Source organism: Lampris incognitus, chromosome 6 (assembly GCF_029633865.1).
Source record: "Lampris incognitus isolate fLamInc1 chromosome 6, fLamInc1.hap2, whole genome shotgun sequence".
Taxonomy (NCBI): Eukaryota; Metazoa; Chordata; class Actinopteri; order Lampriformes; family Lampridae; genus Lampris; species Lampris incognitus.
The window spans coordinates 7,898,809-7,924,985 of NC_079216.1; the positions used below are offsets into that span (position 1 = coordinate 7,898,809).

The 26,177-nt window shown below is 48.3% G+C and overlaps 1 protein-coding gene across 1 annotated transcript in view; it reads left to right on the forward strand.

Moving 5' to 3' along the window:
• The window catches only part of LOC130113997 (A disintegrin and metalloproteinase with thrombospondin motifs 20-like), a 183,101-nt gene that overhangs the window by 33,195 nt on the left and 123,729 nt on the right, over positions 1 to 26,177 (forward strand). Inside the window, 9 exon segments of the mRNA XM_056281714.1 lie at positions 805 to 977; positions 979 to 1,074; positions 5,480 to 5,563; positions 6,093 to 6,217; positions 6,443 to 6,483; positions 7,387 to 7,492; positions 11,933 to 12,079; positions 16,922 to 17,063; positions 21,654 to 21,758. Coding sequence (XP_056137689.1) covers positions 805 to 977; positions 979 to 1,074; positions 5,480 to 5,563; positions 6,093 to 6,217; positions 6,443 to 6,483; positions 7,387 to 7,492; positions 11,933 to 12,079; positions 16,922 to 17,063; positions 21,654 to 21,758 — 1,019 coding nt within the window.

A 26,177-nucleotide genomic window follows, 5' to 3' on the forward strand; every position in this document is an offset into this window, starting at 1 on the left:
TGTACAAGACAGTGATGGTGGTGTCCATGTATAAAGGATATAAAGGGGTGTAGATGTAGAGGACGGTGATGGAGGGTCCCATGTATAAAGGATATAAAGAGGTGTAGATGTAGAGGACAGTGATGGAGGTGTCCATGTATAAAGGATATAAAGGGGTGTAGATGTAGAGGACGGTGATGGAGGGTCCCATGTATAAAGGATATAAAGAGGTGTAGATGTAGAGGACAGTGATGGTGGTGTCCATGTATAAAGGACATAAAGGGGTGTAGATGTAGAGGACAGTGATGGGGGTGTCCATGTATAAAGGATATAAAGGGGTGTAGATGTACAGGACAGTGATGGAGGTGTCCCTGTAATAAGGATATAAAGGGGTGTAGATGTAGAGGACAGTGATGGAGGTGTCCATGTATAAAGGATATAAAGGGGTGTAGATGTAGAGGACAGTGATGGAGGTGTCCATGTATAAAGGATATAAAGAGGTGTAGATGTAGAAGACAGTGATGGAGGTGTCCATATATAAAGGATATAAAGGGGTATAGATGTAGAGGACGGTGATGGAGGGTGTCCATCTATAAAGATATAAAGGGGTGTAGATGTACAGGACAGTGATGGAGGTGTCCATGTATAACGGCTATAAAGGGTTGTAGATGTAGAGGACAGTGATGGAGGTGTCCATGTATAAAGGATATAAAGAGGTGTAGATGTAGAAGACAGTGATGGAGGTGTCCATGTATAACGGATATAAAGGGGTGTAGGTGTAGAGGACAGAGAATAAGGTACAACTTTCCATCTCTTCCCTAACAGATGACCACGTTAAGAGACCGGTCACCCTGGAGAGTGGCAGGAATATGGGGGAGGAGCTGGCTTCTCTCAGAGCCACCATTGACAACAGCAGTGCCGACCACCGCTCCCACGCCAACTCCACCGGCACCACCCACCGGCCGTCCCCGAGCAGACGCAAGCGCTTCCTGTCCTACCCCCCGCTATGTCGAGCTAATGGTGACGGCAGATGCCAAGATGGTCCGTCACCACGGACGCAACCTGGAGCACTACATCCTAACAATCATGTCAGTAGTAAGTAAAATAACGTTACTATAAATTAATAACTTATCACCAGATCTGTCCCGAACAAAGAAGACAAGACAAAGAGATGCTCGTATTCCCTTCATTTCTGTTACTCAACCCTCTACACGACATCCGTTGTACGTCTGTCCATCTTGGGAGAGAGGTCCCTCCTCTCTTGCTCTCCCTGGGGTTTCTTCCTATTTCTTCTCCCTGTTGAAGGGTTTTTAGGAGTTGTTCCTGATCTGATGCGAGGTTCCCGGGACAGGATGTTGTGTTGCTGTAAAGCCCCGTGAAGCAAAATCGTAATGTGTGATATTGGGCTATACAAATATAATTGACATGACTTGATTTAGAAGATGTATATAGTTTCTTAACACGGCGGATTGTCATTAAGCCGGTGTGCGTTTGTGTGTGGGGTTGAAATGCAGGATTGCATAGCGTTTTGTGTATATTTCTTCGTTGAATGTTTTACGCAGAAAACAATAGTTATCCCGAGGAGAACGGCAAGATGTCCTAGCCCTTCTGAAACCGCCGATTTTATGGCGTGGTCTGTTGGTCGTAAACCCCGGCGTGACCCTGGCATCCTGCCGAATCGACCCAACTGGGCCAATAAACAGATAGTGGTCTTACTCAGCAACCCGACCTCATTATGAGCGCCGCTTCTGACCGGGACAGCCAGGTTTCTTGCGAGTCAGCAACTTTCTGGGAAGCTTAACTCATTGTTGAATGTCTGCGTAGACATTACGGTAAGACGCGCCGTCTCGTCTTGTGTTTATTTTCTTTGTCGGCGTTGTGAGCGTGGTAGGTTGTCGGCAGCCCTGGACTGATTTTACCTTCGCCCGTCTTCTTTTGCACTTTGGCGCACCAAATGTTTTGCTCATTAACTTGTCGAGAAGTAATGATTGTCACTGGAGTGTTATCCTTGGGGAAGGTTGACAAGCTACAGTGACTGTTAAATAGTCCCCCCCCCCCACCCCACACACACACACACACACCCCCGATGCCACTTTGTGGTCTACATTTCCAGTTTGTGAGTTCAAGCGCTAGGTTTAAGTGCACAATCATGCAAACACACACGTGAGTGCGAGCCGAGCACACTTAACCCCATCTGGCTCGCAGTGAAGACGTATACACCTACACCAACTCCTTTGGATATATACCAAGTCCAGTTGCACTCGATTCACCTCCTTTGGATAACCATGACCTGGATGAATGAGAACATTCACAGACATGTCTGACTCACAGTCTTTGCAGTCTCAATTAATCAGAAATCAAGTCAAGATTTCCCCCCTTTTCTCCCCGATTTGTATTCGAGCAGCGACGCTGCTCCACCCCCTCTGCCGACCCGGGGAGGGCTGCAGGCTACCACGTGCCTCCTCCCATACACGTGGAGTCGCCAGCCGCTTCTTTTCACCTGACAGGGAGGAGTTTCCCCAGGGGGGGACGTAGCGCGTGGGAGGATCACGCTATTCCCCCCCCCCCAGTTCCCCCTTCCCTCGAACAGGCGCCCCAACCGACCAGAGGAGGCGCTAGTGCAGCGACCAGGACACATATCCACATTTGTCTGAACGTGAGGAGGTGAAGACTGGCAAAAAAACGAGTGCTAACTTTGTCTTTAGTTAACGAACAAAATGACTTGTCCTGAATGAGGTGCACACAGACGCGGAGGCCAAACGAGTGCCGGTCTGGTAGGCTGCGGAATAGATCGCTGCGCTGTCCCGGACGCCATATGACCCTCTGCTCCTGTAGGTGTCGCTGTGGGCTAGTAATAGGCTAGTTGCCTCCCGGCACGTGGCACTGTGTCAGAGGCAAGCTAGGCGCGTGAGCTGGCGACGGTGATGATTGGCGCCAGCTATCCAGGGTGAAATGCCGTGTTTTTGTAATTAGCGAGTTATAACGCTTGGTAACTGTCTGTTTAAACGGGTTTGTATGTCGCTTTGGTCTTACATGTGTTTGGTTTCGCCGTGTCTTATTCCACGTTTGACTTGGTTTTATGGTTTATTGAGAAATTCCGGTCCTGGCCTTCGATTTGATATGTGTGAGGGGAGGGAGGGGGGCGGGGCTTATACATTTCTTCTCATCTGGTCCCCAGGGGTTCATTTGCTCGGGTCTTAATATTTTGTTACATTTAATCGGTCTGTTGATGAAAGGTTCGGATATTGTGGTTTCACCGGAAGTAGACATTTCCCCGACCGTCCATCTTGGATTGTTTATTGGTCCGAAACCCTCCGTCCACCCTTTTCCTTCTATCTACCTTTTCCTTCTCTCTCTCTCTCTCTCTGTCTCTCTCTCTCTCTCTCTCTCTCCTCTCTCTCTCTCTCTGTCTCTCTCCTCTCTCTCTCTGTGTCTCTCTCTCTCTGTGTCTCTGTCCTCTCTCTCTGTCTCTCCTCTCTCTCTCTGTCTCTCTCCTCTTTCTCGCTCTGTCTCTCTCTCTCTGTCTCTCTCTCTCTGTGTCTCTGTCTCTCTCTCTCTATCTCTGTCTCTCTCTGTCTCTCTCTATCTCTGTCTCTCTCTGTCTCTCTCTCTTTCTCTCCTCTCTCTCTCTCTCTCTCTCTCTCTCTCTCTCTCTCTCTCTCTCTCTCTCTCTCTCTCTCTCTCTCTCTCTCTCTCTCTCTCTCTCTCTCTCTCCTCTCTCTCTGTCTCCTCTCTCTCTGTCTCCTCTCTCTCTGTCTCCTCTCTCTCTCTCTCTCTATTCATTCTATGGGGAGTACTGCGTGTTTGTAGCTATAGCGTTATAAAGCTTAGTGGTTATTCTTCAGTAAGCCCTGTGATGGTCTGGCGGCCTGTCCAGGGTGTCTCCCCGCCTGCCGCCCGATGGCTGCTGGGATAGGCTCCAGCGTCCCCGCGACCCTGGGTAAGGACAAGCAGTTTGGATAATGGATGGATGGATGGAAGACACGTTACAAAAAAAAAAGGCAACAGGGAAGATATCAAAGCTATCCAAGAGCATACAGAAATACTTAAAAGACAAAAAGGCAAAAAAAAGTGCATTTTAATACATAAGGCATATTTTATGAAAATGAGGCAGGTACATAAAAACACAAAGGCAGCTGGCTCACACACTTACATAACGATGGTTGTTGTTGGACAAGCCAAAAGTACTAAAGGAGGCCATAACAAGGGGGGAAAAAGATAAGTTTTAAGCTTTGATTCAAAGGTAGTGACAGAATCAGCCTCTCTAATAGGTGCAAAGCCATTTTAGTTCAAAACAGGGAGAGTAAGCCAGGCCTGATCCATGTTGTCATGGCAACAGCATGGCCCCCACCAGAGAGGGAGTTAGGCCCCAGCCAGGACTGTTAGTCCTCTGATATGATGATGTCATGTTTTGGAGAGAGAGACAGAGAGAGAGAGAGTCAGTGATTGTGTGTGTGTGTGTGTGTGTGTGTGTGTGTGTGTGTGTCTATCTTGCTGACATTCCTTTTGGGGCTCCCGAAGCTTGTTAGCGGTTAGCTCGCTGTGTGAGGCTGTGATGGATCAGGGTAGCAAACCACCTATTTCACTTTTAGCTCTACAACCACTGGTTGCACACACACACACACACACACGCACACACAGTGGAAGGAGGTCTAGTGTCACACATTGTGGACCAGGAGTGCACAACGAAGACCTGTCTCCCTGGTTCTGCCCATTCCTGTGTCCTGTCGGGGTCTCTCCAGAGTGGGGCTACATGTCTGACTGCCCCCCTCCCCCCACCCACTATTACCCCTGGGCAAAGACAAACTAGATGTTTATAGTGGGCTAATGAGTTCCTGTCAGGAGGCCTCGCATGGCCCCAGGAGCCTGCTGACCAATTGTGACAGAGGTGAACCACAAAAACAAGAGAGAGGACAGAGAAGGAAGGGTTTATTTCATATCTATCTATCTATCTATCTATCTATCTATCTATCTATCTATCTATCTATCTATCTATCTATCTATCTATCTATCTATCTATCTATCTATCTATCTATCTATCTATCTATCTATCTATCTATCTATCGACCGACCAACCGACCCTACCTACCTACTGACCAACCGACCTACTCTACTGACCCACCCACCCCCCTCCCTCCCTAACAGAGGGGTGTTGAGCTCCGGGTGTACTGATCTTTTTCGCTTGTCTCTGGGTCAGCTCTTTTGTTTGATTCAACTTTTTCTTTCTTTAAGATCCGTAAAGGAATTGTACTTGCTCTTGGTACCCTGTTGATTAAACGTACGCTGATGGAACGGAGGCGTTTTGTTTTTCCTCGCTCTCGTTTCTTCCAGGAACAGTGGGCTGCTTTGATTAAGCCCCACAGATCGCGATCCAAATAGCATTAGCGGTTTGTGACGATGCGCTTAGACTTCGCTCGTCCCCCCTGTTGTGCCTGCTGCTTTTTTTCAGGTTGGTGGAGGTTTGCATCTTGTCTTGTCTGTGTGTTTGGTCTTGTTACAGGTAGCAGCAGTGTACAGGGACCCCAGCGTCGGAAACCTCATCAACATCATGGTCATCAAGCTGGTCATCATCCACGACGAACGGGTGAGTACAGGGTCTTGAACGCTCACCGTGACTCGGTTCCCCCCAACATGGCCGACGTCAGCGCAGGTGTACATGCCCAGGCTGTTTCTCCGCAGCGCCGCGTTTAGAGGACACTGCCTGCCTTGTCAGTCTCTGGTCCCAAGAGAGGTTTCCGCTGGGGGGGAAAAAAACGATACTGTCGTCATCTAGCTTGGCACCTGCAAATAAGAAATGGCTTGGGGCTAAAAAGGCTTGCTGTGCCCCGCTTTATTATGCTAACTTATGCTAAAGTCGCTTAAATGACCGTTAACACGGGAGTTGTGTTACCATCCGTACAGGCTTTCAGACTCGAGTATCAGTTTCAGACTGAATCATAAATATGCTAATTTACCTGCCCCTCCTTTCATGCGCACACACACACACACACACACAAAATACAACACAACACACACACACACACACAAAATACAACACACATACAATACAATACAACACAATACACACACATTACTGACACACACACAACACACACACACACACACACACACAGGAGGGACCTGCAGTGAACTTCAATGCCGCTACCACCCTCCACAACTTCTGTGTCTGGCAGCAAAGCCAAAATGTCCAAGATGACAGCCACCCTTCTCATCATGACACTGCACTCCTCATCACCAGGTACAGACACACACACACACAGACACAACACACACACACACACACCTTTGTGAATACACGTTCAGGTTCAAGATGTTATTCTAGAAAGAAAAAAGTCGACAACTTGTGTCGGCTTTTGAGAGTTTAATAAGGAGCTCCGCTGACACAAGAGCATCTGCTGTACTGGTGGATGAAGGGGGTAACAATGCCGCACTTGTTTGTTGATGATGTTTTCTTCTCTCCCAGGGAAGACATCTGCCGAGCGAAGGACAAATGTGACACGTTGGGTAAAGTTTAGCCCTTTTTGTTTTCGTTTCAGGAAAGGTCTCCACCTCCATTTCACTTCGACTCCGTTAAGCACGGCTCAGGAGCCGGGCAGCGCCGAGTGAATGGCCAGCTGTTAGCTCATAACATCATCATAATATTATAGTGACAGAGGGGGAGCGAGGTTAGATGGGGGGTGGGGTCGGTGGTGGTGGCACTAATCTGTGTCGGGATTTGCTAATCTTCTTTAGCACTTTTCAAGTTACTCTGTGTGTGTGTGTGTGTGTGTGTGTTTGTTTGTTTTTCTCTGTTTATGACTGCGTCTCTGTGTGTTTTGTCCTTCTGACGTTTTTGTGTGTGCATACTGTTGGTGTGTGTCTGTATAGTAATGTGTGCGTATGTGTGTGTGAGTGTCTGTCCTGTTGGCCTGTGTGTTGGTTTACGTGTGTGTGTGTATCTTTTAACATCTGTGTGTGCTTATTTATCTTTTGTGTGTGTTTATATTTGTCTGTTTTCCTCTGTGTGTGTGTGTGTGTGTGTGTGTGTGTGTGTACGTGCGTGCACTTGCACTACTATCTTTGTGAGAACCAATTTGAGTTTTTAACCATCAAGAGTGAGGACATTTTTGCAAAGTGAGGACATTTTGGCCGGTCCTCACTTCTTTAAGGGTCTGTTTTAGGGTTTTTAGGACCTGGGTTTAGGGTTAACATTAGGATTAGGATTAGGTGAAGGTTAGGGTAGGGATTAGGGTTAGGCATGTAGTTATGATGATTAAGGTTAGGATTAAGGGCTAAGGAATGAAAGTAGCCAACGAGGGGTCCTCACAAAAGTAGAAGACAAACGTGTGTGTGTGTGTGTGTGTGTGTGTGTGTGTGTGTGTGTGTGTGTGTGTGTGTGTGTGTGTGTGTGTGTGTGTGACCTGGCAGGTTTGGCAGAGCTTGGTACCATGTGTGACCCATACCGAAGCTGCTCCATCAGTGAGGAAAACGGACTAAGTGCCTCCTTCACCATCGCCCACGAGCTGGGCCATGTGTAAGTAGAAGTACCAGAACCACACACACACACACACACACACACCTAACCCCCACATGCCCCAAACCCCCTCCACGCCAGCGGCCCTGGCCAACAAAAGCCCTCTTATGAAGGGACGTAGGCCACAGCACGCAGGTGCAAAGCATAATAAAATAGAAGGAGAAAAAAAATATATTTTTTTAATAACACAGCAGCCTTAATACCTCTCTTTTCAGCTCAGAGTCAACCTCCTAGGTGTCAGGAATTTGTTTCAGAAAGGACGACGGGCTCCGCTCAAAATCAGCGCTCTGGCAGTTTGCTGAAAGGGACAGAAGGGAATTTCATTGTTCTGCAGGTTGGCGCTTTGGCTAAATGGCGGCAAATCGATGCGTAGGGTTTTCTGTTGGTTGCTGACATTTCGTGATCAAAGTAAGACTGAATACTTGGTTTAGCAGTCAGGAGCTGACTTGTTCCGCGCCAAGTGCCAGATATCAGCCCCTAGAGATAGACAACACAATCCCGGGAAGGGTAAACACGGTCCCACCACTGTGCTGTCATACTATACCGTGTAATTAGCGTGTAATGGCGGTGTTAAAACCCGCCAGCCTGCCGCAGAGAGTTTTCATAACAGACAAATGTTGCCACGTGTGCGACTGAATAAAAGACGGGATCTGTATGAATGACCTGCTTTGTGGGCCGAATGACCAAAGATACAACACATGGCTTCAGTGGTCCTAGGTAGCGGACCTACCCACCGGAGCCAGTGTGGACTATAAATGATGAAAGATAACGTCTTCCTCTCAATCTCGTATTTCTTTAATTCAGTTCTGCTCTTTCAAGAATTCATTCATTCCCTATACTCGCTTTTGATTTGAATAATTTCCTTCCAGTCGACTCACTTCTCAGTTTCCCTTCCCCCTTGCAGCAGGCCCAATCCATCATATCAGGAAGGACATATTATGTCTTATGACTGAGAAAATATCCCCTTTTCCCTCCCTCGCTTCTCTCTCATTCCTCCCGTCTTGCTGCGTTATGTCGCCCACATGATAGAGATGTGGAAGTGAGCGGCGGTTTCGCTTGCCGGTCTGCACCGAGCTCTGGTGAACAGGGCCCGTCAGTGTCAGTGAGAAGAAAGAACTGAAGCTATTTCGCTTCCTCCTCCGTCTTGGCTCGCACGTTCCTCCGGTGGAGAGATCGGACCGGGGCTGCCAGATGGATGGGTCTGCGGGTCTTAAAGAAGGGGAGGGAACTCCCATTTCCACCTCCTCCCCTCCTTCCGCATGCATCCCATGTGGGTCTGTTTATGCTAAGCTTCGGGCAGCAGGAGGGCCCAATTGGCACGGCTAATCGCGGCATTCGCAAGAGCGATGGACTTTAAAGTGTTTAGCACTATGGGAAAGCCAGTGTCAGGTAGTATGGAGCCACTTTAGAGCGTTGCAGATTAGAGGAAGATTTAAACTAATGGATGGGAGGGCCTTTCTCAGATTACTGCAACGATTGCTAACGGGCATCGCGGGCAATTACGGGTGAGGCGGAGTCGCTTGATAGCCGTTTAAAGGTGACACATGTATGGCTTACTAAGGTTTATCGAGTTTAGTCTTAACACAGTGCCAAGCTACCGATGGCATAGTGTATGCCATTGGGGTGCTTGACGACAAACGGACATTCTTTCTTCTTCCTTTTTCAGTCTTAGGACATGCAGTCCAAAGATCTCGCCACAGAACTTTACTGGCGGCGCAATATCTCGAACGCACATGTCCCTAGCAGGCTGGCTAAGGGAATTATATCACGGCGGTTGTCAAGTATGGTTTCAATTGCCGGGTGATAAATTTTGGGGAGTTAAGAAGAATCCTCTGAGAATATAGCGATCCGTCATGAGGCGCTAAACTTCATCAGTCTCCTCCGGCTTGTGTGTTGGCTTCCCCACTTCAAATCTGAGGAGAGGGTGCGTTTTGACATCACCATGGCTTTCCCTTTCTCTGTAAATGCCGACAATGGCTGTCCACCGGGAGTTTGTGATGCTTATTTATGTTCTTACTGTCAGTCCGTGTGTTGGCGTTCCCAATCGGCCTCATTGGGAGGTCCTCGTTCTGCGCTGACAAACATGAAGAGACGGCGAGGAAGGAGGGTGTGCCGCACTTACCGCAAAGCAGTTTGTTTCGTTGCAGTTGTCATCTGAAAGAAGGGTCGCTTGGGTTTACAACAAGCGACCTTCTAATGTGGTAACGAAGAATGCCGCTCTGCAACTCACCCGCTGTCATGGAAATCAATCGCTTATTGATCTGAATCTCTGTACCTCCAAACGGCTGCCTAGCCTCCCTGATTTATAACATAATCAGGTTAAAAGCCACTTCTTCTTAATGTTTTAAGCCTGTGTGCTCATGCCTGGTCCTCAAACCTCGGGCCAGTAAATCCATGGTGCTTATTTCAACCCATCTGAAGTACCACATGGACAGTTTGTCAAATATCTTAACAGAATGAGTGTCAGAAGTTTATACATGTTCCCAGGAAAGTATTTTAAAGTTAATTTAGCACATTTTTAAAAATTATCCCCCCCCCCTTTTTTTTTCTTCCCAATTGCACCTGGCCAATTACCCCACTCTTCCGAGCTGTCCCTGTTGTTGCTCCGCCCCCTCTGCTGATCCGGGGAGGGCTGCAGACTACCACATGCCTCCGCCGATACATGTGGAGTCGCCAGCCGCTTCTTTTCACCCGACAATGAGGAGTTTCACCAGGGAGATGTAGCGCGTGGGAGGATCACGCTGTTTCCCCCAGTTACCTCCCCCCCTGAACAGGCACCCTGACCTGACCAGAGGAGGCACTAGTGCAGCGACCAGGACACATAACCACACCTGGCTTCCCACCCGCAGACACAGCCAATTGTGTCTATAGGGACGCCCGACCAAGCCGGAGGTAACACGGGGATTCCAACCGGCGATCCCCGTGTTGGTAGGCAACGGAATAGACCGCTGCGCCACCCTAACGCACTTTTAGCACACTATTTAATGACTGGCAACGTTCTGGTGCGTTTGAATATTCCACCCATCTGGTGTTCTGTGGCGAATAAAACACAAGGATATTTGCAACACTATATAGACGTTTTGGTTTGTGTTTTGTTTTTTTGTTTTTTTGTCAGTGTCAGTTTCGTGCATGTGTGAGGAGCTCATTACGGTCCGAGAGGCGGCCCGAAGTTCATTTAGACCCGGGGTGAATTCTTTCAGGCTTCTGAGTGTTTTTTAATTAGCAGTGTGGCTTTGACCCTCGCCTTCCGGCCCAGCCCCAGAATGCAATACTGCTGACATCCTGCTGTAAATACTGTTAACAGTGTACAGTAACGTGTGTGTGTGTGTGTGTGTGTGTGTGTGTGTGTGCATCTGCATTTCTAAGTATATGCACCAAACCCCAGTAGAATAACAGGACATCCACTTATGGAGAGCGCTATTCTGGACTTCAGAAAGACAACCAGCTTTATGAGGGCTGTATTCGCCTCTCATCCGGGATGAATGCATTACATTACAGATGCCATTCTGGTCACCTCATGTACGCAGTGTGACTTCTTCTTCTTCTCTAGACGTCACGCCCGCTGAAAAGTCGCTACGACACTCCTGTTTTCATTGCAACCAGAGCAGCATGTATGTGGTGAAAGGACTTGGCATGTTGCCCCTACCTTTCTCTCAATATTAAGCCCTTTGAGAATGTGAGACGGTGACCCTTGACCTCTCAGAGGTGAGCTGGAGGTGGTTCCCACTAGCATGTGGGCTACGGTGGAGGTTGGGATATGCTGGTGGGGTAGGCGGATGGAGAGTGACGCGTCATGTTAAATGTCCCTTCCTGGTAATGGCCAGGTGGAGTTTTATGTAAACCTGTTGATGCATTTGAAAACAGCTTAGCAATCGGGTCTGAGATGGTGGTGTGTGTGTGTGTGTGTGTGTGTGTGTGAGTGAGTCTGGGACTGAGCAAAGCGAGAACACAGACAGGGCCAGAGGAAGAGAAGCGAGGAAGAGGCCGAGTTGTGCCCAAACATCCACAGATGTGTGTGTGCGTGGCCAGGTGTGTCTACGTACGTGCCCAGATCAGTGTGTGCCGGGCGGGCGGGCGGGTCCACAGTGGTGTCGAGGGTCGATCCCTTGTTGATAAAAAATGGCACATTATAAATCCCCTGACATTTATCCTCCTCGCCATGACTGATCCATTGAGCGAGTCGATAATCACTCTGTGTGTGTTCTGTCTTCACCCCATTCCTCTCTCTCTCTCTCTCTCTCTCTCTCTCTCTCTCTCTCTCTCTCTCTCTCTCTCTCTCTCTCTCTCTCTCTCTCTCTCTCTTTGTCTCTCTGTCTGTCTGTCTCTGTCTATCTGTCTCGCTCTCTGTCTGTCTGTCTCTCTTTTTGTCTGTCTGTCCCTCCATCTCCCTCCCTATGTCTGTCTGTCTCTTTACTCCGTTCCTCCCGCTCCCTCCACCAGATTCAACATGCCCCATGATGACAACCCCAAGTGCCGGGAGGCGGGCATGAAACACCAGTACCATGTCATGGCGCCCACCCTCAACTACGACACCAGTCCCTGGTCCTGGTCCAAATGCAGCCGCAAGTACATCACCGAGTTTCTGGAGTAGGTACCTCGAATTACAGCTCCCGCACTCAACATCAGCTGCTAGTGTACATAGAACATGAATTCCACGTAGAAAATCAGACCCCCCCAGGAATCTGCACCAGGAATCTTAGCTGGATTATGGAGCCTGCATCAAGGCGTATCTTTCAAGAGTTTAACATCCAAGTTGAACGTTGATGCAGGGTGTGAAAATATCTCTCTAGCCTCATCATCACAACAGTAACACTACGGCAAGCGCTGTGGTACAAAACTGAGGCATGTGCGGTACTTTTCACTTTTCCATATAATTTTGTGGCCTCTCTAATTTTCTACAACTGATTCAGTTTTCCGCAAAAAATTCGGTTGTATAGGGGCGTCCGGGTAGTGTGGCGGTCTATTCTGTTGCCTACCAACACAAGGCGCAGCGGTTTGAATCCCCGTGTTACTTGGCCGGGCATCCCTACAGACACAATTGGCCGTGTCTGCGGGTGGGAAGCCGGATGTGGGTATGTGTCCTGGCCGCTGCACTAGCGCCTCCTCTGGTCAGGTCAGGGCGCCTGTTCGAGGGGGGGGGGACTGGGGGGAATAGCGTGATCCTCCCACGCACTACGTCCCCCTGGTGAAACTCCTCACCGTCAGGTGAAAAGAAGCGGCTGGCGACTCCACATGTATCGAAGGAGGCATGTGGTGGTCTGCAGCCTCCCCGGATCAGCAGAGGGGGTGGAGCAGTGACCGAAGAGTGGGGTAATTGGCCGGATACAATTGTGGCGAAAAAAAAGGGGGGGGACCCAACACCCCCCCCCCAAAAAAAACCCCCAAAAAAACAAAAACCCCCAATTCTGTTATATTGGAAGCTCGGGTATTCTGGGGGGTGTGAAATATACATTTATGTTGGATGAGAGAAATAATACACAGAGAATAAGAAAGCACCTGTGTGAAGAATAAAAGCTGTAATGGATGTTGGATGTAGTATGTGTGGATGGATGGATGGATGGATGTGTGTATTTGTGGTTAATGATGATAGGAGGGGGCTATGGTGCATGTACTATAAGTTCAAATGTTTCTGTTGGCTGTTAACCGAAAAGGTTCTGGATATAGACATGTCCCCCCAGAACCGAGGAGAACGTGATGCTTTTGCTTTTCTGTTCCAGTCTGTTGTTGTCAACATGTCCTGCTTTTCAAAGTGTGTTGTTTTTCCCTTTTTTTTTTTGCGAGGTCGTTTCTGCGGCTGAAAACCTGCTGAACAGGCTACCGCTGCCTCTCCGGGGGTGCCGGGTATATAGGTCAGCGCAATGTAAACCATGTTGAGTTGTTATTGCCTGGTGTTGAGACAGTATTTCCTGTTTGAACCCCGGGGGTCTTCCTCGGCTGACCCTGGGTGATTGATTCCCCCTCCCCCTCCCCCCCCCAACGCCCCACTCTCCACACACACACACACACACACACACACACCACCCCGAGACCCCGTCTGCTGTCTCGCCACTTAGCAAGATGAAGAACGAACACTGCTCTCAAGACGCTGGGCAAACAGTCATTTAGTCATTGGCGTGTTTCCCCCCCGTCAAAACCCGTAACGCAGGGCAACGGCCCATTTGGGGGGGCTTGTGGGGGGCCCTGCGGTGCCGCGTGTCGGTGGAGGGCTTTCCCTTTTTTTTTTTTTTTTTTTCAGACGGGGAAATGTCAGTTATAATTAGATCTTCCCTGGACACGACCTTTTGATCTTTGCCTCCCCTCCTCCGTGGCTTGCGGGGGGGACTTCTCCACAAAGGGCCGCGTTGTTGACCAGATGCATCTTGGGAGAGCTGGTGCCAGGCGACGCCTCGTACGGGGGCTCTTTAAGGTTGCGCCCGGCATAGTTTCCACCCCGGGACCGGCGGCGGACGAGTAGAAATTTCCGCGAGTCTGTCCATTCATTTGGAGCGGTCCCGTTTCAGCTGCCTCCACCCACCCCCCCCCTCCCCTCCACCATCACCCCCCCCCCCCCCCCGAGTCCGAGCGTGAGGTAAATGTCAGCGGTGCTGAGCTGAAATCCTTCAGTTAAACAGTCGGCGTATTTCTAAACAGTGCCGCTAATGGCGGAGAGCGGGAGCGTCAGGTTCAGTGCGGGAGACACCCCGGTGGGAAAAGGCTCTTCAGGGTTTCGCTTAGCCGCTTTTGAAGTCCGTCCTTCAGCCGACAATGAGACGCATTGATCCCAAACTGGCACTCGGACCGCTTTCTCTCAACGGACCGACCCCGGTCAAGTACGCTACGCCGCGGTTTAAACCGCCCCTGTTGTACCTCAGAGAGCACTCCAGACCCCGCGCCCTTCTCCGATCAGCTTGAGTATCGGGAGGGGCCGAGCCGGCCTTTTTAAAAGGCCCTTTCCTTTTCAGAAAGCGAAGGCCACCCCCGCCCCCCCCGTCCCCCGTCCCCCGCCCCGTCCTCGCCTCTGTCATCTCACCATAGCTGCAATAATGCGAACTCGCCTCCCACACCTGAAATGATGAAAGGCGTCCGACTGTTGTGTGCGGTGTGATTGTGTGTCAGCCGCCACATAAAGCGGCCATTCATTCATTTCCCTGGCTGCCGTCCAGCTCGTCTCGCGGCACAAGAACCAAAGTGCAAAAATAAAAAAAAAATGCAAATTGACTGTTGCCACCCTCTAATTGTTGCCTGCGTCGGGCGAGGCGTCCACGCCCGCACTCGGAGCACAAACGGAGCCAACACAAAGGCCTTAAAAATTCCCATTTGAAATCCACCTCTCTCCCAAATAATTACCCCCCCCCCTTTTTTTTTTGTCTTGATAAAATCAAGATGGAGCTAATCTATACACATGTTGGTCAGAACTCACCCCAATCGATGTGGCGTTATGGATGTGGGGTAGTTGGTGCCACAGTCGAGGAGAGAAGAAGTCACAATACGACAGGGTTGTGTCAGTTTCCCCGACGCGTTTTGATCGGTGTGTAAGGATGTGTTGTTTAGTTCCCAGCGCAAATCATAAATCGGATATTTGCTTGGGTTGGGGTGGGGTGGGGTGGGGTGGGGGGGCATAATCTCCATCGGATCGGTTCCCGTATAGCCTCATTTGATAAACACGCATCGATATGCAAGTTGTCGTGTAAATAAGCTCGCTTTTTTTTCCTTCTCCCTTTTTTATGCTGACGTGCCACCAAGTGTATATACAGCTGTCCAGGAAACTATGGTCCTCGGTTTGTTTTTGACCTTTTTTTCTCTTTTTCTTTCTTGGTTTTTACCCAAACCACCCCAACTGCTCCCCCTCACCTCACACACTTAACTGTACACATACATCTGTGAGTCAGCAAGAACATTTTAGGAGAGAAAAAAAAATTAAAACACTTTTTTTTGGGAATAAATAAGGACATTAAACGACTGAAAAATACTGAAAATAAAAACTGGATCCCATCTTGCAGGAAAGCACATGAGCCCACAGCGGGTGTCTGCTGGGTGTCACCGCCCGAGAACAGACAGTCGGTCCTCTTTAACACGGCTAAAAAAAATTGTCTGTTAAAGAAAAAAAAAAACCGACCACTTTCTGCCATCCTCCCTCCCCGTCCTTCTCTTCTGGTTTTTAATAATCGTCCCATCAGGGGAGCCGATGAGCCAGATGACCAGCTGGTGAAAGATGCTCCGATACGGGACTGTCTTTAGGGTCTCTTTCATCGACGCCACCTCTCGTCCACTGCAGGCACGCCGGCCTCGCGTGGTGGTTCTCCGGCGTCCCGGGCTGCACACAGCTCGTCTTATTCTGCAGGACAAAGCCCTCTTACATATTACATATAAGTGGAAATGAAAGGGGAAGAAACCACTGGGGCGGGGGGGGGGGGGTGGGGGGGAGAACAGCTCAAAGCGATGGTACCTGGGGTTGGAGCCGTGTAATTATCGGCCCCGTCACATCAGCCGGCACCGTGTGGAACAGGTGTTTTCACTACCTGATCTCCAGCACGGCCTTCTCTGACATGTTGTGTAATTACACCTCCTCACGAGTCTCGTCTCCTCCCCAGTTTTCCTTTTTTTTCTCTCTCTCTCGCATCGCTAACGTAAATGGCGAAAGGAGCAAGACGTCCCCGCTCGGCTAACGGTGTTTGATGAGGCTTTTGGTTTGTGGTTTGCTCTTGTTTTTTGTTTTGTTTTGTTTTGGCTTTGTTGCTGTTACTCTCTTTTTCCCAACCTTACGACTGAGTGCTTGCTTTCCAGGCCGTCGGTGTATACATCCAGTCCAGCTGTGCTTTTGTTGGTGTTTTTGTGGGCTGGGGGCGGCCAAGGGTGCAGCTGATGTATGACACAATCTGCCCCCCCGCCCCACCACCACCCGCCCGCCCGCCCCCGCTTCCTTTAACTTCATCAAGGTGCTTCAAGGTCCCGAATTCTCCTTTTGTGCTCGCGGCGACAAAAGGACGTCTCCTGGATAAACACGCGGCGAGCGTTCAAGCCCGTGTCGTTGGTTAGTGTGACGGCGCTCGCTCTGTTCTCTCCGTGGTGCCTGACTCCGGTTTCATAGCGACGGCGTTTACTAACAGGCCGTTGAGGTTGAGTCGGTGTCAGTCTGGCCGTTAGGTAACTTTACAGACCACCCACGCATCCGAGGAGGCTCACTTGTAGACGGAAACACGGAGATGGTTTACCTCGCTCTTGTGAAAGACACGACACTCACGCCATACAAACGCCGTGGTTTAATGGTCCAGAAGGGCTAGGAAGCTGGGTTTTCTGGAAAATCAGGCTTTATTTTGTGTGTGTGTGTGTGTGTGTGTCTACCTGCAATGTTTGTTTGTGCACACACTTAACCTGCATCCATTGTCTTCTGTTTTCCTTTTCATTCACTGTTCACACTCTCTCACGCACACACATTCTTACCTTATTTAGCACCGGCTATGGAGAGTGTCTATTGGACGAGCCGGTGGGCCGGCCCTATGAGCTGCCCACCCTCCTGCCTGGGGAAATCTACAATGCCAACCAACAGTGTGAGCTGATGTTTGGACCCGGGTCCCAAGTCTGTTCCTATATGGTAAGATGGTCCATCATCCACACACACCCCTCCTCCCCTGCACACACACACACACGCTCCAAATGCTGAGGATCTCATTAAGGCAGCAGGTGAAAATAGATGTGTGATGTCGCTCCTCTGAGGCCTCTTGGATGCTGGATGCTTGTTTATTTTCTCACAAATCAGGCCTTGTCGACTCTGTTTTCCAAAAGGAAGCAGAATTAATACTGTAACCAAAGCTATGAAACTATTGGTCGTATGAAGCTTTTTGAAGGCCTTTGCTCAACGCACAATTGTAGTAATTATGTCGCTTACGCTTCGTAGTGGGAAGCTGATTAGTGATTAATGAATGGGCACTTTTAAGCTCCTACAACACACACGAGGGCGGCATGGTGGTGCAGTGGTTAGCGCGGTCGCCTCACAGCAAAAACGTCCTGGGTTCGAGCCCCGGGGTAATCCAACCTTAGGGGTCGTCCCGGGTCGTCCTCTGTGTGGCGTTTGCATGTTCTCCCCGTGTCTGTGTGGGTTTCCTCCGGGGGCTCCGGTTTCCTGCCACAGTCCAAAGGCATGTACGTCGGCCTGGTGACCTGTCCAGGGTGTCTCCCCGTCTGCTGCCCAACGACTGCTGGGATAGGCTCCAGCATCCCGCGACCCCAGCTTGGGTAATGGACGGATGGACAACACACATGTTAACATTGGCAGATGGCTTAAAATATTGATAACCGACTTATAAGTTTGAAGTAATTGTTGATAATCACATAACAAGAAAAAAAACAAAAACAAGAAAATGTAAAAACCAAAGGAAATCAGAATTTGGAGCTGACACTCCTGATCATGATGGTTCAGTTTAGACACAAAGTCCTGAATGTTTCAGGTCTAGTCTGGTACGTGCTGCAGGAGAGCTTAGATTTAGATTAAAAAAAGGAGGAAAACATTTGATACAACATTTAAAAGATGTATTAATAAGGTAATTATTAATATTTGTAATATTAATAACGATTTGTAATACTGTATTTCATAATATTTGCGAATGTCAACAAGTGTGTTGTAAGAGGTTGTAAACACCCTATTACCAATCTAATAATCATGATTTACAACCTCTCATTATGACGTTTTACCATTATGTGTACAGATTACCATGCAGGGTTTTCTTTTTAATATCGCCGTCAGGCAGTAAGTAGCCTGGAGGAGAGTATGTGTTTGGTCGCACGTGTGTGTGTGTGTGTGTGTGTGTGTGTGTGTGTGTGTGTCTGCGGCTGATCTCGTAAACTACTGGACCTATCAGCCTAAATGTTTTTTGTGCGCCGTTATGACTGAACCTCTCGTGGTTGCGGTGACTACAAAGCTGGGAAAAAACTTTTGTCTCACTATCACAGCTCCTCCTCTCCATTCACTCTCTAGCTCGCTCGACCAACGCTGCTCTCCATCGCCGCTCGCTCTGAGTCGCCCGTGAGCAATGACACGCGGTCAGGGTAGGCAGGGTAGGCAGTGTGATGATTTAATCAAAATAACCATACAACAAATTCATAAGGACCTATCAAAATCTCACTCTACTTACAAGTATGCTGTGTTATAATGTATTTTTAATGAGATTTTTATGTCCTTGTCCTTTTTAAGTCCTTAAACTTCTAAGAGCGAAGTGAAAAAAGCCCGCCTATTTTTTCAACGGGAAGGGTAGGCGCTGCTTTTTTCAGGATTGCCCGTAATGTTGTGAATTTCGGAGTTTGCGCTTGCGTATTGCGTAGCTTAAGGCAAAATCAACGGACGTCAGCGCCATCAAGGTCACGTCGCGTCACGTCACGTCACGTCATGTCATGTCATGTCACGTCATGTCACATCACGTCATGTTACGGAGAGATTCGTGGAGAAAGACAGGCAAATGGACTTCATCTTCAAGTGGAGGTAAGCCATTGATTTTGCACTTTCATATTTGTGGCAGTGTGAAATTAAAGTAATCTTTAGTGTGGCTGTGTTGGACAATTTAACATATAAATATGATTTTTAATTTGATTTTATTCTCTAAATTTGGCCTTTTTTACAGAATGCTGCCCTGCATCAGACAACCATCGCTGAAACCACTTCCCTATCAGCTGCACACACTCCTTATTTCACATCCTTATTATTAATAGCTCTTTATACAGTTATTTTGTAGATATGTTTTAATTCAAGTTTCACTGTTCATTTTACAAATCTATACAAAGTTTCCATTGATATTTATTGTTCATTTTTACAAACCCATGCAAATCTAGAGTCCACAAAGGTGCAACTGTTCTTACATTCATGTGCTTTTGCAGTTGTGTAGTGAACTGAACAGAACTGAAGTGTTTAGCTGCAGCGGATGCTTGCATGCATGCTTTGCAGCCAGTATAATTTATTATGCTTTTGACACTTTGTGTTTTCTAAGATACTGGCTAAATGTGAAACTGAATACTGTGAATGACACAAGTACATGGGTCATATAAGGCTTCTGAGGTCACACTTTTTTTTTTATAACTTGTAGTTTTGCCATGTATTTTTTCAGGCTGGCTCAAGACATCTTGCCACATTTTCTTTTCGTTGACTGACAATTCATCTCCCACTAATACATCAAAAACAGCCCCGAAAGTTGTCCACCATTTTGGAGTTTACAGATTCGTGCAAGTCATCTCAGTTTGTCCTTCAGTGCAGTTACTCATGAATAATATTTACTGTTCACTTTCACTATACAATTTTTGTAATTATTTTGATTCACTTTTTAAACCGTTTATAAGTTGTTGTTGATGTAGTTGAACTGGACTGAGCTCTAACTGTATAGGAGAAGCATGAATGATGGGATACATGCTATTATATGTTCACCTTCTCACCATTTGTCACCTAATATGCTGATGACACTGTATCTTATACATTTGCTTCTAAATTGTTTTGGGTAAAAGCATGCCCTAAATGACTAACTGCTATTATAATTAGTGTTTTTAATTGATTATAGGTGACCTCAATACATATGATCTCAACATGTTGTCACCTCAGCACCCAGGTTATTTGCATGAATTCACCCTCAGTTCTGCTATCAGTCATTTTATTATACATCACAATACTGGTAATGAATTAATGAAATGGTACGTAATTTAAATACATGTATTAGTATATATCACATATGTCAAATTACATATCTTTACCACAAATGTTTCTTTGTGTTGTGTTTGTGTTCTTCTTTTCAGGTAGTATTTCATCAATATTTACAAATAGTATCTCATAACTGCTGTTTGTAGTGACCACAGTGAAATCCACAATGGTTTGGGAGCTCTAAGGAAAGGCACCGGTGTTACTCAGTCATTTCACAGCTATCAAAAAACATATAAAACAAGAAAAAAGTACTTCATATACACTTTGACAATATTTTTAGTTTAGGTTTTCATTTGGAGCCGTAGTTCAGCACAATAGTCTAGAATTCTGTGGCAGTTGGAAGATTGAAGAAGGATCAGATTGTTATAAAACATTAGAGAGCACAAAAGGATGTGATCTGGATTTGTGAACTCCCACTGCCTACCCACTGACCTCACCGCGCGTCACTACTCGTGCGCGTGCGCGGCTCACATCTGCGGTTGACTCGGATTGGACGGCGACAGTATCAAAACCAAAACATTATGTATTTGGGTATGATTGTTAAACGTGAACGAGAAGTCGATTGTATTTCCCAAGCCAGCAAATCATTCGCTGCTGATCTCAGCACGGTGGGTGATTGATCTGCACTCTACTGAGTGCACTCCTCTGGTCATGCCCATGTATTATTTTATTTTTTTTACGAGATTTTAAATAGTTTCTGGGCCGGAAATACAGTATATTTCAATTGTGCAAATCTAACACGATTTCTAAACCGCATCCCTTCTGGGGGATTTGAAATAGCGCGATTCTATCGTTTGTTGCTCCATCTGGTCTACATTTCTGTATGGAACATTGTGCCTTTTAAAGCGGCCGGTGTAGACCCCTCATATGAGTCACTGAAATCCCATCTCCCATCCGGCCTCATGGAGCATTGCATCATGCATCGCTCAGGTGCCTCTGCTCCGTGAGGGTGAGGATGATGATGATGAGTCCCTACGTGATGAAGTCATGCACGCAGCAATGCCTGCTGCTTTTAATAAGCAAGCCCGGACGACCCGACAGCTATGGGGGGGGGGGGGCATTTTTACAAGTCAATTAGGTTTGTTCACTTTAAATAAAGCTGTCTCCTGCAAAAATGCTGTAGAACATCTTCCAAAGGGGGTCAGAGGGGAGAAAACAGCCTCCCCCGTTTGTTGTGGGGGTTTTTTTTTTCTTTTGGTGGGTGCTTGACTGTAGCTGCTGGCTACAGTTTGAGACTGATTTGTGGCTGGTTTTCCACTGCGAGGCACAGCTGTCCCGGTGGTTGTAAAAGTTAGGGTCTGGTTGTCTGGTGTTGTCCATAAAGTCAGTTACATTTTGCAGTACAGTCAGCTGCCTACAGGTCAGCATCCTGCCAGCATGGGAGATTTACTGTACGCCCTGATATAAACCTGAGAAAAGCTTTTATGTTAGGGGTGTAGGGACAGGGAAATGAAATCATGGTATTTGATGTGTGTCTTATTTACCTGTGCAACACTTATTTTCCCACAGAAACAGTGCAAGAGGCTGTGGTGCACGAGTGGGGAAGGGGACCACAACGGGTGTCGCACACAACACATGCCGCTAGCGGATGGCACCGACTGTGGCCATGGAATGGTAAGTCGCAGATCTAGCTTATTTTTGATATGAGCTTCTCTTGGAGGGCGCCCACAGTTTCGTTGAACCATCTCACATGTCAGTTCGCGCGCCGAACATTTATTTTGTACAGAGGTTTTATTCTCAATTTGTCCTTTTGTCCGTCTTTAACTACTTGCTGTATGATCCCGGGTAATCCGATTGTAAATTTGTGTCCTACTCACTGCTACGACATTGACCAGATTACGTCAGGGATGCATTAAAATGTCTTCTCCCTCTTTTCTTTTTTTTTCCACTGCTACTATTTGACTCAAGGTCTCTAATCTGCGTTGTTGTCAAAACCGGCCGTCCTTTCACATTGAGGCAAAACGCGTCATTGACGCCAGCCAAACCTTTGCAGTCCTTCAACTCTAGATGCTTTTTTCTTTTCTTTTCTTTCTACCTCCACTCAACGTCCCCCTGCTGAGACAAAGGAATAACTTTACATTACATTACACTAAAGTCCGCTTGCGTTCTGGCCCCAGCAGCCCGTGTAAACGTGGTCAGGTGATGGCCCCAGTTTGGAAACCTGAAGCTTCAGCCCTTAGCCTTGATACCAGGGGCCTCAACACCTATTAGTCTTCATGTTCTCCTCTCACTCTGAGATGCTATGCTAATTAGGGCAGAGACAACGGGCGGGTTGCTGCTGGTGGTGGTGGTGGTGGGGGGTAAGAGAAAGAGGGGGAAATATCTGAGGGGGTGAGGGAGAAAAAGACAGAAAGAGAGAGAGAGCGCCTTGAGAGGAGAAGGTAAAGACGTGGCCCCTTTGAAAGAGGATGCCGCCCGCCGTTCACAGTTGAGTCACCTTGTTGTGAACCCGTGACCCTAAAACCTCTTTTAAAGGCGGGTGAGTGGGTCAGTGGTCAGGGCCGTAACAGAGCCCATGGCTGAGGCCGGCCGGCGCTCTCACAAAAGGTCTCACATCACTGATTAGGCACAGCAGAAATGGGGGAGGAGACAGGAGGAGAAGATGGGGAGGTTAGCATTCGGAACGAGCGTGAGACGGAGAGAGAGTGAGAGAGAGAGAGAGAGAGAGAGAGAGAGAGAGAGAGAGAGAGAGAGAGAGAGAGAGAGAGAGAGAGAGAGTCTTTGAAAAAGAGAGAAGAAGAAAGAAAAGAAAGGGTCCCTCACCTCTCCCCTTAACCCCCTCCCCCATGACAGGTCCTGGATCAGCCTGCTCTAGTGGAGGGAGGTTAACAGGGAATAACTAAAATCTTAATCCAACCACAACAACTGGACTGTGATAATGTCCCACAGTCTCATTAACCAGGGACCGCTGTGTGGGAGCAACTCCAGGGAGCGTCTACGATACAATAGAAGACACCAGAACACAACTGAATCTTTCAGATTTAAAGGAAAGTGCTAAATTAAACTTCAGTAAACCTAGGCGATAACAAACGAAGATAGAATCGATGTCATTAGGATATTCCAGGTTTGATGGAAAGCTTTCCGATAAAACCTCTGGAAGACATTTCTCTTTATTTATCTTGCTCTGGCCTTAAGTCATCTGGGGCCGTAATCACAAAAAACACCTTAAGGCTAAAAGTAGCTCCCAGCTCACTGACTTAGGAGAAACTTAAAAATGATGGGCGTGTCTGTCCTAATTTTAGGACTCCCAGATTTTTTGGTCTAAGCGTATTTCACAAAGCATTTTAGCGTGAAAACCAGCTCCTAAATCCGTGAGAAGGCCGGTGATTTTCAATCGTCAGTGGTTCTGGACAGAAGGAGGAAAACTGCATTTATTCCGAGCCGTCCCGGTCGCTGCTCCACCCCCTCTGCCGATCCGGGGAGGGTTGCGGACTACCACACGCCTCCTCCGATAAATGTGGAGTCACCAGCCGCTTCTTTTCACCTGACAGTGAGGAGTTTCACCAGGGGGACGTAGCGCGTGGGAGGATCACGCTCTTCCCCCCAGTTCCCCCTCCCCCCCGGACAGGCGTCCCGACTGACCAGAGGAGGCGCTAGTGCGGCGACCAGGACACATATCCACATCCGGCTTCCCACCCGTAGACACGGCCAATTGTGTCTGTAGGGATGCCCGACTAACCGGAGGCAAAACAGGGATTCAAAGCAACGATCCCAATGTTGGTAGGCAACAGAATAGACCGCCACGCAACCCGGACGCCATCTTTTTTGGTTTTGAAGTTTCCCAACTCCAGATTTTCCTTTGATAATGTCCTTCCTTCCATGCACAAGTTGGGCAAGAAGTAAAGGCTGTTGTTGTGTTTTCATTTTCGCTTTCGTTTGCAGAACGTAGCATGACATGTCTCACTATCAGCCGCGGTTATTCTAGTCTGATTATTGAAGGGCTTCTCATATGCCTATCCTCTTATATGCCTATCCTCTTATATGCCTATCCTCTAACTGTTTACGAGCTGCCACACATGGAAGAGGCTGATAATTAGCTGAACATATACTTAAATACTCAGTATATTATTCTTGGTTTCAGGTTTAATCAGGGACACTTAGCCTACTTTTTCATTTTAAAGTCTTTATTTGAATATGGCAACATGGTACCTCCTCCTACAGTATGTCTGTGATGAAATCACTGACAGAGACCCCTCCCCTATCAGCCAGTCACCGTGGGCATAGTCATTAAGCTTGTTCATGAAACGCCACATCACCCATAGCAACGAGGTCAACCCCGCCCTCTCTTAGCTTAAGATTTCTCCACATTCCCCACTAAAAGTTGGTTTCGGGGCATCTGGGTAGCGTAGCGGTCTATTCTGTTGCCTACCAACACGGGGGGATCGCCGGTTCGATTCCCCGTGTTACCTGCAGCTTTGTCGGGCGTCCCTACAGACACAATTGGTCGTGTCTGCGGGCGGGAAGCCGGATGTGGGTGTGTCCTGGTCGCTGCACTAGCGCCTCCTCTGGTTGGTCGGGGAGCCTTTTCCGGGGGGGGGGGGACTGGAGGGAATAGCGTGACGTAACGTCCCCCTGGTGAAACTCCTCACTGTCAGGTGAAAAGAAGCGGCTGGCGAGTCCACGTAGTAGCCCTGCCCGGATCGGCAGAGGGGGTGGAGCAGTGACCAGGACAGCTTGGAAAAGCGGGGTAATTGGCCGGCTACAACGGGGGAGAAAAAAAAATGGTTTCAGCAGCTTTGTGAATAGGTTTTAAGGGGAAAGTCTTGGCTACAAACTTCTACTGCTATTTGGGAGACGGTAAGATAAGACGTTTCGTGAATGTGGCCCCTGATCTTATTCGGTGATCTGTGCCGTGTGTGATATTTGCAGGATCGTCTTGCGCGTGTGTGGCGGCAGCGTATTGGTTTGTGGCGCTGAGGGCCCGGTGGTGTTGAGATGGAGGGAGGAGAAAGTGAGGGGGCACCCAGCGCTCACCTGCCCATACAGACCTCTTTTTATGTAGTGTGTGTATGTGTGTGTATGTGTCCATACCCAGGGAGATTGTGTGTGTGTGTGTGTGTGTGTGTGTGTGTGTGTGTGTGTGTGTGTGTGTGTGCGGAGTTGTACATTCCTCTACAACCCTGCACTGGATCCAGCGGGTGCTGTGCATTATATATGCATTCTTATTCTTCGCCTCAGCTGACCTAGAGTGCGTTTTGGCCAGATGCCCTTCTTCATCTGTCTGTCTGTCATCTACTCTGGCTCTCTCTCTTCTGGATCTTTCTTTCTCTCTGTCTCTCTCTGTGTCTCTCTCATCTTTCCTTTTAATTGACATCAGTGGTCATGAGGTTTGGGTCTGGGGCGGCTGTGATGTGTGTGATGGGGGGGGGGGGGGCTAGGTACCCGTACGGCCCCCAGAGGGGAGGTATCAGCGCCGGAGGATTAGGGCTGTACGGTCTCCGTGGCGGCTGTGTGGGCTGATAGACTAGACACAGGTATTGTCTTAGTAACCAGAGCTGTCTTCTCGCCGAGCCTGGAGTCTATAATCCATCCAGGCCTGCGGAGCTGCTGCGAGCCGAGACAGAAGACACACCCCCCCCCCTCCGCTAAAAAAAATAAATAAATAAAGATGAATTCAAAAAGGGAGAAAGAACTGTCATAGAGGATTGTTTAAAACGCTGGCCCCTCGCTATGCTTCCGTGCGTCCTTTGGCAGTGGCTCTTTTGTGCGAGCGAAGGTATCGAGCAGAGATGACCTCAGAGATGAGTGTGAGATGCAGAAGAAAGAGGAGCGGCGGGGGGGGAGGGGGGGAGCTTGTTTGTATACAACATGGCGGAAATAGGACAACCCTGGCTGTTGTGGGTTCACGAGTAGTTTTCTGCCGCTCTGTCCCCTCTCCTCATCTCATTGTGCGTCCTCTCTCTCTTTCTCTCTCCCCATCTCTCTCCCCATCTCTCCCCCCCTCCCTTTTCTTTTCTCTCTCTGTTGTGTGGTGGGCCCCCTTGCGGGGCGCTGGAGTGAGTAATGTGGTCACATGACCTTTTGGCGGTGCGT